A 15,192-nucleotide genomic window follows, 5' to 3' on the forward strand; every position below is an offset into this window, starting at 1 on the left:
GAGAGATTTTGAGACCTTCAGACTTCAGAAAGGTTAAATCTTGACCACAGAATTTACTAAACTGCTTGAAGTGAAGGGAAGTAAAGGACAAAAGCCACTTATTGTCCTTGGCATGTGAATGAAAGACATAGCAAAATAAAGACTTGAAATACAAACAGAACTCTCAGCACGTCAGTGGAAAGTAAAACAGATTCTGTTTCGGGTCTGGGACCTTCCTCAAAATGGACTTTGAAATCTGCCAAACGACTTAGTAGGAATCAGGTTCAAGTTTATCATCATCTGACTGTACACAAGTATAACCTTTGGACCACAGTGCACCCACACTACATATATCACACACAACACGCAAGACAAAATATTACCACAAATAAGTTAATAAATATAGTTCAAAATACATGTAGTGTGCTGCACAGATAAGCAGTAAACAGTTCACTATCTTCATGATGAGACCTTGATGGTAGCAGGATTTTCATTAGTCTCACAGCCCGAGAAAATGCTGTTACTGAGACTGGCAGTCCTAATCCTAGTCTTATTTCTGATAATGTAAAACTGTAACAATTTTGAAAATGGGGATAGATGAATTCCCTTAAGGCAAGGGGATATACAAGATTAGTATTACAGACTTCATTTATGAGTGCAACAGAAAGTTTAGAAAGGTGGAATTTTTGTAAAACTTATACACATTTTTTACACTCTATACAGGAATACATTTGGTATACGTTTCTCTACAATAATTGTGCCATCAAATCTATATATTTTACAACGCTTTGCATGTTGGAGAGCTTGTTACTTGACATCTCGTCAAGATGGCATCAGTTTACAATGCTCCCATGGTCGACATCTTCCACATAGCTCACAAAAATATCTTTTTTTTACTTCTCTTACATCAGTTTTTAACCCTAGATGTGTTTCTGGGCCTGTTGGAGCTTGTGATTTATGTTTTGAAGATCATTTGAATGACCCAGCGCTTTGCTGTCTCCCAGAAGATTCCGGGAAGTGAGCGCATTCTTAGACGGTCTTGATGCGAAGAAACTTTGAGATGGGGCGCAAGCCGATGTTCAACTCCATTTTGTCGATTAGTGTGTCCGGGTAGATTGACACTTCGTGGCGAATGAGGAAGGCAAGCGAGAATTCAGCACCAACTCCCTGCCTTTTGATGGCTGCCGGAGAAGGACTCTGTGAGCAACCTGTTGCTGTGTGGCTTGCTGTGGCAGGCGGGTAGGCCTTTCTACCGTGTGTGGTGTCCCTCTGTTTTGATGAATATCAGTGATAGCAGGGGACGGTATCATGATTCTGCACTTATGGATGTTGGACTATTGCGTTTATGGACTGTGGACTTTTTCAAACTCATGGCTTTAATATTCAGTGTTTTTTTAATCACCTGTTCCTTTTCCAGTTTGTTGTGCAAGGGGAGGGTGATGGAGGTGTGATGTTCTGTTGTGTTCTGTTGGGTTTTTTTGCACAGGGGAGCAGTTGTTTTTGGGGGGTCAATGTTCTTGTTGAGTTTTGTGCAGGGGAGGAGGATTTGGTGATTGGTGATAGCGATGCGTGTTTTTTTGTGCACAGGGATTAGGTTTGATGTTTCTCTCTGAATGACTTTCATATTCTCCCTTTGTTTCGTGGCTAACTGGAGAAGACAAATTTCAGAGTTGTATGTGGATACGCCCTTTGATAACAAATGAATCTTCGAACATGCCCCTCATGACGAGAGCTGGCATAATACTAGATCATACTCCTTCCATATGCAGCTTTTGTGTTGGCTACTCCAAGTCTCAGTGCACCCTCAGCACATTCTCCTGCATCTTAGATTGTGCCATTGTGCCACTTAGCAGCATTCCCTAACACTGGAAGGCCGACAAGTTTCAGACAGACCAAAGCGCGCCCTTCACCAAACTGATGGTCATACGGCAGCAGCCGATCCTTGTCTCAGGTTTTCCAATGCTGCACCATTGAGCTCATCTTCAAAAAGCACAGCCAGAAGAAAGCAGCATCCATCATCAAGGACCCCTGCCATCCAGACCATGCTCCCTTCTCACTGCTGCCATGTGGCGGGAGGTATAGGAGCCTTAGGTCCCACACCGCCAGGTTCAGGAACAGTTACTACCCTTCAACCATCAGGCTTCTGAACCAGTGTGGTAACTTCATTCATCTCAACTCTGAGCTGACTCCACAATTTATGGTCTCACTTTAAAGGACACTACAACTCATGTTCTCAATGTTATTAATATCTTATTTATTTATTAATTATTATTTTTTAATATATTTGCACAGTTTACCTTCTTTTCCACCTTGGTTGTTTGTTCGTCTTTGTCTGCATTCTTTCCATTGATTCTATAGAACCAAGAAATCTACAGCACATTACAGCTCTTCAGCCCAGGATGTTGTGCTGACCATGTAACCTACTCTAGAAATGCCTAAAGTTTCCCTACTGCGCAGCCCTCTATTTTTCTAAGCTCAAAGTACCTATCTAACAGTCTCTTAAAAGACCCTATTGTATCTGCCTCTACCACTGTCACTGGCAGTGCATTCCACACACCCACCACTGTCTTTGTGAAAAACTTACCTCTGACATCCCCCTTGTACTTACTTCCAAGCATCTTAAAACTATGCCCTCTCGTGTTAGCTATTTCAGCCCTGGGAGAAAGCCTCTGGCTATCCACACGATCAATGACTCTCATCAACTTGTACACCTCTATCAGGTCACATCTCATTATCCTTTGCTCCAAGGAGAAAAGGCCAACTTGACTCAACCTATTCTCCAATCCAGGCAACATCCTTGTAAATCTCTTCTGCACTCTCTCTTTCATATCCATATCCTTCCTGTATTGAAGTGGGATCTAACTAAGGTCTTTTATAGCTGTAACATTACCTCACGGCTCTTGAGCTCAATCCCATGGTTGATGAATGCCGTTACTCCATACGCCTTCTTAACACTGTCAACCTGCGCATCAGCTTTGAGTATCCTATGGACACGGATCCCAAGATCTCTCATATCCTCCACACTGCCAAGAGTCTTAGCGTTAATATTATATTCTGTCTTCAAATTTGACCTACCAAAGCGAACCATTTCATGCTTATCTGGGTTGAACTCCATCTGCCACTTCTCAGCCCAGTCTATCGCTATCCCACCGTAACCTATGACAACCTGCCAGACTTTCCACAATACCACCAACTTTTCTATTGTGTTTCTTTGTGTCTACTATGAATACCCACAAGAAAATGAATCTCAGGGAAGTACATGGTGACAAAGATGTACTTTGATAATAAATTTACATTGAACTTTCCCTATAAACAGCCAAGAGACCAACTCTTGTTATAAAGTGATACTGTGCCTTTAAGTGATGTTTTTGTGAAGGACCATTTGGTACCTTCCTTGTCATACAATCAGAAGGTTGTGGATTCAACTCTAAAATATTCCAGTGAAGCTCTTTCCAGTGGTGCATTGCTGGATGTAATTTCCAATTCAGGGCCTATTTAAAAAAAATAAGATTCAAGATTGTTTATTGTCATACTTCAGTAACCAAGTGCAGAAGAGAACTAAATAAATGTAAATTTGGATCTGATATTGGGGGGAAAAAAAAAACAAAATAAGTATAAAAATCACAAGAAGTATAAAGCAACACAGACAAAGTGCTGCAGGATCTCATCAGTTTGGGCAACATCAATGGAAATGAATGAACAGTCGACATTTTGGGCCAAGACACGTCTTCGAGACTGGAAAGGAAGGGGGAAGACACCAGAATAAAATGGTGGTGGAAAGGAGAGGAGAACAGCCAGGTGAGATGTGAAGCCAAGTGGGTTGGAAAGATAAAAGGATGGAGAGGAGAATGGATCATAGGAAACAAGTGAAGGACGACAGAGGGAGGTGCTATGCAGGTGAGGAGAAGTAAGAGGGCGGAGTGTGGAATAGAAGAAGAGGGAAGGGGAAGTGGAAAATTTTCTACCGGAAGGAGAAATCTATATTCATGCCATCAAATTGGAGGCTACCCAGTTGGAATATGAGGCGTTGCTCCTCCACCCTGAGGGTGGCTTCATCGTGGCAAAAGAGGAGGTCATGGATCAACATATCGAAATGGGAATTGGAATAGGAATTAAAATGGATAGCCACCAGGGATTTCCACTTTTGGCAGATGGAGCAGAGGTGCTCTGTTGAGTCCCCCAAATTATGATGGGTCAGTTATGCCGGTGACTGTGTCAGTGTAGAAATGAGGTGTGGACTGTAAGCATATAGTGGCAGTGCATGAAGGGGAATGAAGGGTGCTGGGGGGATGTAGAGAGGAGTGGTTGATGTGGATGTAGTGGCAGTGGGGTTAGATTGGGTGGGTTAATGGGTGGAGGGTGTTGATCAGCTTTGGTGTTCTGGTTTATATTTGCCTGATAATTCATGAATCGCCTCTTGTGTCTCCACTTATCACCTCCTAGCCTCTGCCTTTATCTCCACTCTTTCCTCTCTTCTCAGCTGATTCCATCTGCCTTTGCCATTCGCTCTCCATATCTGTCTATAGATATCACCAATCACTGTTGACTTCTAATACCACTCTCTTGCTCACTCCCATCTGGCTCGAGCTGTCAATCAATCCCCTTCACTTGGCTCAACCTACCAGTTTCCAGACCCCGCCTCACTCCCAACCTCCCCCTCAGTTTACATCTTTAGACGGACCTTCTCCCCTCTGCATACTCAGTTCTAGTGTATTGACCTGAAATATCATCTCACCTACAGTACTGTATGAAAGTCTTAGGCACATATACAGTGACATGCAAAAATTTGGGCAACCCGTTCAAAATTTCTGTTACTGTGAATAGTTAAGTGAGTAGAAGATGAACTGATCTCCAAAAATCATAAAGTTAAAGATGAAACATTCTTTTCAACATTTTAAGCAAGATTAGTGTATTATTTTTGTTTTATACAATTTTAGAGTGAAAAAAAAGGAAAGAAACACCGTGCAAAAGTTTGGGCACGTCAAGAGATTTGGGCTCTCATAACTTTTACTAAGGTCTAAGACATTAATTAGCTTGTTAGGGCTATGGCTTGTTCACAGTCGTCGTTCGGAAAGGCCAGGTGATGCAAATTTCAAAACTTTATAAATACCCTGACTCCACAAACCTTGTCCCAACAATCAGCAGCCATGCACTCCTCTAAGCAGCTGCCGAGCACTCTGAAAATTAAAATAAATGATGCCCACAAAGCAGGAGAAGGCTATAAGAAGATAGCAAAGTGTTTTCAGGTAACTGTTTCCTCAGTTCGTAATGTAATTATGACTTACGTGGGTAATATAAAACGTGATTCTGATATGAGTCTCTATCGTGGACTGAGATTGGGAAGGGGGCAAAGAGAGGAGAATCATGGTTGGGAAAAGGGGAATGGAGATTAGAGGAAGGGGGAACCACCAGAGAGACATTCTGTAATGCTCAATAAACCAATTGTTTGGAATCAAATGTCCTTGCCTGGTGTCTGAGGGCTGGGTGTGTCTGCGCCAGCACCACCCCTGCACCAGCATTTCTTCTCTGGCTTGTGTCCCTCCCGCCTCCCATGGTGCTTCACTCTTGCCATTCCCAACGTCCTTTGCTCCTGCTAGATTTACTGGTGGCTTACTCTCCACTACATGTTGACATATATATCTCGTGAATGTTGTCTCTAATATGATATGCCAGTGACGCTGCTGCTGGTAAGTTTATCTTTTTTTTTCATTTTGACGTACTTGTGCAGATGACAACAAAGTCAACTTTAAGTTTCAACCTGAGTCTCTGGAACTGTGAGGCAGCAGCTCAACTACGCTGGTCTTCCTACCCAGGGAAACACATATTGGTGAGGGAGGCAGTGAAGGAGAGCTTTACCAAACTGAAAGCAACACAATATTAGGCTCCTGAACCAGCATGGATAACCTCACTCACCTCAATGCTGAAGTGATTCCACAACCTATAGACTCACTTTCAAAGACTCTACAAGTCACGTTCTCAGTATTTACTGTTTGCATGATTTATCCTACTTTGCACATAGGATGTTTGTGAGTCTTTGTTTATGTATAGTTTTCCATATATTCTATTATATTCCTTTATTTTCCTGTAAATGCGCACAATAAAATGAATCTCAGGGTTGTGTTTGGTGACATATAGAGTGGCATGCAAAGGTTTGGGCACCCCTGGTCAAAATTTCTGTTACTGTGAATAGTTAAGTGAGTAAAAGTTGAACTGATCTCCTAAAGTCATAAAGTTAAAGATGAAATATTCTTTTCAACATCTTAAGCAAGATTAGTGTATTGTTATTGTTTTGTACAATTTTAGAGTGAAGAAAAGGAAAAGAACACCATGCAAATGGTTGGGGACCCCCAAGAGATTTGGGCTGTCATAACTTTTACCAAGGTCTCAGACATTAATTAGCTTGTTAGGGCTATGGCTTGTTCACAGTCACCGTTAGGAAAGGCCAGGTGATGCAAATTTCAAAGCTTTATAAAAACCCTGACCCCTCAAACTTTGTCCAAACAATCAGTAGCCATGGGATCCTCTAAGCAGCTACCTAGCACTCTGAAAATTAAAATAATTGATGCCCACAAAGCAGGAGAAGGCTATAAGAAGATAGCAAAGCATTTTCAGGTAGCCGTTTCCTCAGTTAATAATGTAGTTAAGAAATGGCAGATAACAGGAATGGTGGAGGTCAAGTTGAGGTCTGGAAGACCAAGAAAACTTTCTGAGAGAACTGCTTGTAGGATTGCTGGAAAGGCAAATCAAAACCCCCGTTTGACCGTAAAAGACCTTCAGGAAGATTTAACAGACTCTGGAGTGGTGATGCTCTGTTCCACTGTGCAGCGATACCTGCACAAATATGACCTTCATGGAAGTGTCATCAGAAGAAAACCTTTCCTGCATCCTCACCACAAAATTCAGCGTCAGAAGTTTGCAAAGGAACATCTAAACAAGCCTGATGCATTTTGGAAACAAGTTCTGTGGACTGATGAAGTTAAAATAGAACTTTTTGGCCGCAATGAGCAAAGGTATGTTTGGAGAAAAAGGGGTGCAGTATTTCATAAAAAGAACACCTCTCCAACTGTTAAGCATTGGGGTGGATCAATCATGCTTTGGGCTTGTGTTGCAGCCAGTGGCATGGGGAACATTTTACTGGTAGAGGGAAGCATGAATTCAATTAAATACCAGCAAATTCTGGAAGCAAACATCACACCATCTGTAAAAAAAAAAGCTGAAGATGAAAAGAGGATGGCTTCTACATCAGAATAATGATCCTAAACACACCTCAAAATCTACAATGGACTACTTCAAGAGGAGCAAGCTGAAGGTTTTGCCATGGCCCTCACAAGTCCCCCGACCTAAACGTCATCGAAAATCTGTAGATAGACTTCAAAAGAGCAGTGCATGCAAGACAGCCCAAGAATCTCACAGAACTAGCAACACACATAAAAGTTGCTGGTGAACGCAGCAGGCCAGGCTAACGAAGTCCTGACGAAGGGTCTCGGCCTGAAAGGTCGACTGCACCTCTTCCTAGAGATGCTGCCTGGCCTGCTGCGTTCACCAGCAACTTTTATGTGTGTTGCTTGAATTTCCAGCATCTGCAGAATTCTGTTGTTTATCTCACAGAACTAGAAGCCTTTTGCAAGGAAGAATGGGTGGAAATTCCACAAACAATAACTGAAAGACTCTTAGCTGGCTATGGAAAGCGTTTACAAGCTGTGATACTTGCCAAAGGGGGTGTTACTAGGTACTGACCATGCAGGGTGCCCAAACTTTTGCTTCGTGCCCTTTTCCTTTTCTGTTATTTTGAAACTGTAAAAGACGGAAATAAAAAAGTAATCTTACTCAATCTAAAAGCCACCCTGGAGCAGACTGTGGAAGCGATCACATACCAGTCATTTGCAAAATGAAAATAATGTGAAAATTAAAGAAATCAAAAAGATCAGAACCACTGGATTACCAACAACTACAAAACAACCCTCATCTGAAAACAGAATACACAATCGACGTGAAAAACCATTTTCAATTGCTGCAGGATGAAGGAGGCAAATCTTCCTGGGACATCCTGAAGGAATCCATGGTTAAAGCTGCAAAAGAAACCATCCCACGAAAAGAACGTAAAGGTAAGAAGAAATGGATAACTGAAGATATAATACAGTTGATGCAACAAAAACAGACCATCAAACCAAGAGACAGCGAAAAATACAATCAACTTTATAAGACAATAAAAATAAAATGCAGAGAAGCTAAAGACAGATGGCTAAATGAGAAATGCTCAGAGACAGAAATGCTATAAACCCATAACTCTAGAACAAAGTTGATGCACAGTAAGATTAAAGAACTAACGGGGAAATTACCTGGCTCAGCAAGTGGGTGCACCAAGATAAAAGACGGCAAATTATGAGCAAAGAGGAAATCCTAAACAGATGGACAGAATATATAAAAGAACTTTTTTAAAACCAAAGAGGAGAAAAACCAAACATAAAGAAGAATCTTGAAGGACCTAGCATTCTAAATTCAGAAATTCGAGCCGCTATAAATAAAACAAAACATAACAGAGCAACTGGTCCAGACAACATCGCTGTTGAAATGATACTGGCCTTAGAAGATTTTGGAATAGAGAAAATAACAGAAATAGCAAATGAAATCTATGATCATGGGGAGATACCTGATGATTTAAGTAAATCAGTGTTCATCACACTTCCAAAGAAAGAGGGAGCAACAGAATGTGAGTTACATCGTGCAATAAGCCTGATGAGCCACGTGGCAAAAATTATTCTCAGAGTAATCATGATGAGAGCAAGATGCTGTATAAAACCAGAAATCAGTAAAGAACAATGCGGCTTTGTGGAAAACACTGGAACCAGAAATGCAATTTTCATGCTACGGATGATCTGTTAACGAGCCATCCAGGTACAAAAAGACATCTACTTATGTTTCATTGACTATACAAAAGCTTTTGACACTGTCAGACAGCAAGATCTCCTGGAAATGCTTCAAGATCTTGACATAGATGGGAAAGATGTACAAGAAGCTTATACTGGGACCAGACAACATCCATCAGAATAGAAGGAGAAGTGAGTGAGTATGTGAATATCATGAGAGGAGTCAGGCAAGGTTGTGTCTTTTCGCCAGACTTATTCAACTTGCACAGTGAAAATATCTTGAGAAGTATCAAAGACATCAAAGGATTCACAATTGGAGGCCATAATATAAATAACATGAGATATGCTGATGACATCGTACTAAAAGCGGAATCAAAGGTTATGGGGATAAGGCAGGAACTGGATACTGATTGTGGATGATCAGCCATGATCACAGTGAATGGCGGTGCTGGCTCGAAGGGCTGAATGGCCTACTCCTGCACCTACTCCTGCAGCTATTGTCTATTGTCTAAAAGCTGACGCAGAAACAAAACTTCAAGAACTACTCACTATGGTGGCAACGGAAAGTAATCACAGAGGCCTCTCTATCAAGACCAAGAAGACAGAGAGCATGGTCATCTCCAGAAAGACAAACATCCGACAATGTGTGATCAAGATCGGAAAGGCAAACATCAAACAAGTCAACAAATTCAGATATCTTGGCAGCCTAATAACAAGTGATGGCAGGTGCGACACAGATATGAAATACAGAATAGCAAAGGCGAAAGAAGCTTTCCAAAAAATGAAGACCATATTAACAGACAGAAAGATGAGCACGTACACTAAAAACAGAATACTGCAGCGCTACATTTATTCTATCCTGACTTATGGAAGTGAATGCTGGACCATTTCCCCAGCAATGGAAAAGAGAATAGAGGCAGCTGAATTATGATTCCACAGGAGAATGTTAAAAATATCATGGACCACACACACATCAAATGAAGAGGTTCTCAGAAGAGCCCAAGCAGTTCGATCACTCATACCAACAATAAGAGAAAGAGAGCTCAGATTCCGCTTGAACATTGACTTCTCAAACTTCTGCTAATGCCCCACCTCCCCCTCGTACCCCATCTGTTATTTATTTATTTACATACACACTTACTATTTCTCTCTCTCCTTTTTCTCCCTCTGTCCCCCTCACTATACCCTTTGCCCATTCTCTGGGCTCTCCCCACTTGCCCTTTTCTTTCTCCCTAGGCCTCCTGTCCCATGATCCTCTCACATCCCTTTTGCCAATCAACTATCCAGCTCTTGGCTCCATCCCTCCCCCTCCTGTCTTCTCCTATCAATTTGGATCTTCCCCTCCCCCTCCCACTTTCAAATCTCTTACTAGCTCTTCTTTCAGTTAGTCCTGATGAAGGGTCTCAGCCCGAAACGTCGACTGTACCTCTTCCTAGAGATGCTGCCTGGCCTGCTGCGTTCACCAGCAACTTTTACGTGTGTTGTTCAGATTCCTAGGACATGTCATGCGGAAAGATGAACTGGAAAAACTCATACTCTCTGGAAAGATCGAGGGGAGCAAACCTAGAGGAAGACCTTGGCTTATGTACATCAAAAGCATAGCCAGGTGGCTACACATCAAGGAAATGGAAGTCATCCAAAGAACGAGGGATAGATCTACATGGAAAACCATGGTCACCAACGTCTGCATCGGACATGGTACCTAGACAGACAGACGGAATCTTGCTTAAAATATTAAAGAAATGTTTCACCTTTAACTTTATGCCTTTTGGAAATTAGGTCATCTTTTACTCGCTATTCACAATAACAGAAATTTTGACCGGGGTGCCCAAACTTTTGCATGCCACTGTGTATAGCTAGGGTGCCTTAGACTTTTGCATAGTACTGTATTCTGTCAACGTGAAGCAGAAAGCGAGTTGGTAAATCTGGCAGGAACAAAGGATGTTGGAAAAGATGAGGGTGGAGTGCTGCAGGAGGGGTGTGGGACAGATGTCAGAGAAGGCGTGCCAGAGACAGTGGGGGGCGGGGGGCGTGGGTTCAAACACAGCCAGTCTTGACACACCAGTCAAGGTCACTTGATTCCAAACAATTGGTTTATTGCTCATTACAGAATGTCTCTCTGTCGCTTCCCACTCCTTCCCCTCTTTCTTCCTCTATTCCCAACCATGGTTCCCCTCTCCCTGCCCCCTTCCCACTCTCAATCCACAATAGAGACACATATCAAAATATGGTTTATCATCACTCACATATGTCATGAAGTTTGTTTTTTCTTTTCGGCAGAAATATAGTGCAATACGCGAAATTACTACAGTACTGTGCAAAAGTCTTAGGCAGCCTTGCTATATATATGTGCCTAAGACTTTTGCACAGTTCTGTATAGCCTCCACAGCTGCTGCCTGACCTGCTGGGTTCTTCCAGCAGTTTGAGTTTTTTGATGAATAAAATGCATTAGTTGATTGCATTGGCTTTGGTGCTTGTGGAACATTATGTGGAAAATGGCTGCCGCAGAGAAGACGCATGAAGAATGCTCTCAGTTTGAGTAAAACTCTTAGACATCTATTAAGACTTCCTTGAAGTGTTCTTAGTATTTTTAATATATGTTCATGTCAAAGTGTATAATAAATTGAGTTCTGCTGGCTTCTTCAACCTTCCTTTCCAGTCATGATGAAGGGTAGCAGCCCGAAATGTTTACTATTTATTCCTCTACATGGGTACTGCCTGACTTCTGAATTCCTCCACCATTTTGTGTGTGTTACTCTGGATTTCCAGCATCTGCAGAATCTCTTGTGTTTGTGAACTGTATTGACACAGTTGTTAAGGCATAAGTATCAGACAGAAAAGTGAATGTTGGGATCAGATTAGGAAGTATTATGAAGAACGAGGAACCAGATTTAGAGTGGCATGAATTTTATGTAATCTATAGCCTTTGGCATTGTAACAAATTTTAGTAACTTTGTCACTTATCTTGAAATAGCTCATCTAAATCCACCGACAGACCTTAAGATTGTAGATGGCCAGTTTGGAGACTTCAATTTCTCCTGGAATAGCAACCTCACTGAAAACCTACTGAATGGTTATAAAGTTAAATATGTATTTGAGTATAGATACCACGACAAGGACTACTGGGAAAATGTAAGTTTAATTCCAATTTCTACTATTATTTATGTGGATTTGTCAATTTCTATGATTCTTTGTGCTGTAAATTCAAAGAACTATTTCAAGGCACAGAAGAAAGATTCAGCCCATTCTCCAGATGCTAGCTGGAGAAAGAATTACTTAGACTATTCAATCATCCTAGCTCTAGGTCTATAACATTTAACTTCAGGAAGTTCAAGGCTCCCCTAGGGGACAGTTAAATTATAGGGATTTGAATCTCAGACTTATTCAGATTATTTGATATGTGAACCTTTAGTTTAGTGGAAAAAGCTGTGAACCAATCAAATCAAATTTAATCAGTATTCAACCACACAGCTGAACAAGACAATGTTCCTTTCCGGCCAAGGTGTAACAACATACATGCACATTTAAAAATAGTGAAAAGAAAAAAAATGTATGTAAGAAAACATTTCCAGTCCAAAACCCTGAATAACAAGTACCACAAATTGATGGTTCCTGGCAATCCAGCCTGTTATTCCACAGAATGAACACTGGAAGACAGCATGACGAGTGAGGCTACCCCCAACTGAGCACAAACACCATGTGACTCCACCTCTGGCATCTCATCACTTGGACTGCAGCAGGAAGCAAGCTTGCAGCTTAAGGCCTAGTCCTTGCTACAACAGAGGCTACGCTGCTGCCACACCGCCTGTCTCCCCACCAAACAAGGGAAACAGGCCTCCACCTGTCTTCAGATGGTCTGTAAACTTCCAACAAAGCCATCACTTCCATCATCTAAATCATTGATATATATTGACAAAAGAATCGGTACCCACACAGACCCCTGAAGAACACCACTAGTCATTGGCAGCTAACCTGAAAAGGCTCCCATTATTCCCACACTTTGCCTCCTGCCATTCAGATACTGCTTTATTCATGCTAGATTCCATGAACTTGTAGCATGTTAAGCAGCCTCATGTATGGTAACTTGTCAAAGGCCTTCTGAAAATCCAAGTACACAACATCAACCAATTCTCCTTTGACTATCCTGCTTGCTATTTCTTCAAAGATTTCCAACAGATTTGTCAGGCAAGATTTTCCCTTGAGGAAACCATGCTGACTACAGCTTATTTTATCATGTGCCTCCAAGCACCCCAAAACCACATCTTTAATAATTGACTCCAACTGATAACCCACAGTCTCTTCAGCCTCCTCTTTCAGAACTCTGCGGTGTATGCCATCTGGTCTAGGTGACCTATCTACCTTCAAGCATTCCAGTTTCCCCAAGAACCTTTTCTCTAGTAATGGTAACATTACACACTTCATGACCGTTGACACCTGGAACTTCCACCATACTGCTAGTGTCTTCTACAGTGAAGACTAATACAAAATACTTATTCAGTTCATCTGCCATTTCCTTCTCCCCCAATACTACATCTCCAGCATCATTTTCCAGCAGTCCAATATCCAGTCTTGCCTCTCTTTTACTCTTTATGTATCTTAAGAAACTTTTGGTATCCTATTTAATATTATTTGCTAGCTTACTTTGGTATTTTATCTTTACCTTTTTAATGACATTTTTCGTGTCCTTCTGTTGGTACTTAAAAGCTCTCCTGTCCCCACTAATTTTTGCTCTATTATTTAGATGGGGAAAGAATTCAAAGTTCTGAGATGCAACGGGACTTGGGAGTCCTCGTACAGGATACCCTTAAGGTTAACCTCCAGGTTGAGTCGGTGGTGAAGAAGGCGAATGCAATGTTGGCATTCATTTCCAGAGGAATAGAGTATAGGAGCAGGGATGTGATGTTGAGGCTCTATAAGGCGCTGGTGAGACCCCACTTGGAGTACTGTGGGCAGTTTTGGTCTCCTTATTTAAGAAAGGATGTGCTGAAGTTGGAGAGGGTACAGAGAAGATTCACTGGAATGATTCCGGGAATGAGAGGGTTAACATATGAGGAACGTTTGTCCACTCTTGGACAGTATTCCTTGGAGTTTAGAAGAATGAGGGGACACCTCATAGAAACATTTCGAATGTTGAAAGGCTTGGACAGAGTTGATGTGGCAAAGTTGTTTCCCATGGTGGGGGAGTCTAGTACGAGAGGGCATGACTTAAGGATTGAAGGGCGCCCATTCAGAACACAAATGCGAAGAAATTTTTTTAGCCAGAGGGTGGTGAATCTATGGAATTTGTTGCCACAGGCAGCAGTGGAGGCCAAGTCATTGGGTGTATTTAAGGCAGAGATTGATATGTATCTGAGTAGCCAGGGCATCAAAGGTTATGGTGAGAAGGCGGGGGAGTGGGACTAAGTAGGAGAATGGATCAGCTCATGATAAAATGACGGAACAGACTCGATGGGCCGAATGGCTGACTTCTGCTCCTTTGTCTTATGGTCTTATTATATGCTCTCTCTTTGGCTTTGACTTCTCTTGTTAGCCATGGTTGTGTCATCTTACCTTTCGAGTACTTCTTCCTCTTTGGGATGTATATATCGTGTGCCTTTCAAACTGCTTCCAGAAATTTCAGCCATTGCTGCTCCGCTGTCATCCCTGCCAGTGTTCTTTTCCAATCAATTCTGGACAACAACTCTCTCTCATGCCTCTAATTTCCTTTACTCCACTGTAATACAGGTACATCTGACTTCTCCTTCTCTAAATTTCAAGGTGAATTCGATCATATTATGATCAATGGCCTCTAAAGGTTATTTTACTTTAAGCTCTCTAATCAATTTCATTTCATTGCACAACACCTAGTTAAAGATAGCCGATACCCTAATGGGCTCAAGCACCAGCTTCTCTGTAAAGCCGTCTCATAAATGTTCTAGAAACTCTCCCTCTTGGAATCCTGCGCTAACCTGATCTTCGAAATCTACCTGCATAGTGAAATCTTCCATGACTATTTTCTCATTGCCTTTTTGGCATAAATTTTGTCTCCCGTTGTAACTTGTAGACCACATCCTTACTACTGTTTTAGGGGCCTGTATGAAACAAGTTAAAATGGCAAAGTTGAATCTTGCAGGACTATTCTGATTGTGCGATTCAAATCTGCCATCAAGAACACACTGAGGGAATGATTGTGACCACACAGTTCCTTTTACTGGCTCCATGTTACCTAGGAACCATTTGCCTATGATTCTACTCCTCCACAGAGGGTAAACTTATCCATTTTCTCTTTGCTCCTTCATTCTATCGTTAAGGAAACACCCACCCCCCACCAGTGCTCTCATCTCCTTTGCTGCTAATGCCGCATTTC

General features: G+C 41.8%; 1 protein-coding gene across 2 annotated transcripts in view; it reads left to right on the forward strand.

Annotated features, from left to right (window-relative positions):
* The window catches only part of LOC140200035 (interleukin-13 receptor subunit alpha-2-like), a 100,613-nt gene that overhangs the window by 53,173 nt on the left and 32,248 nt on the right, over nt 1–15,192 (forward strand). The window contains exons 1-2 of one of the 2 annotated variants that reach the window (XM_072262685.1): nt 1,010–1,214; nt 11,821–11,978. In XM_072262685.1, the coding sequence (XP_072118786.1) occupies nt 1,112–1,214; nt 11,821–11,978 (261 nt within the window). In that variant the 5' untranslated portion in view covers nt 1,010–1,111. Of the gene's footprint in view, nt 1–1,009; nt 1,215–11,820; nt 11,979–15,192 lie in introns of those variants that run through there. The other variant, XM_072262686.1, reaches the window with a different exon arrangement.

Source organism: Mobula birostris, chromosome 7, assembly GCF_030028105.1.
Source record: "Mobula birostris isolate sMobBir1 chromosome 7, sMobBir1.hap1, whole genome shotgun sequence".
Taxonomy (NCBI): domain Eukaryota; kingdom Metazoa; phylum Chordata; class Chondrichthyes; order Myliobatiformes; family Myliobatidae; genus Mobula; species Mobula birostris.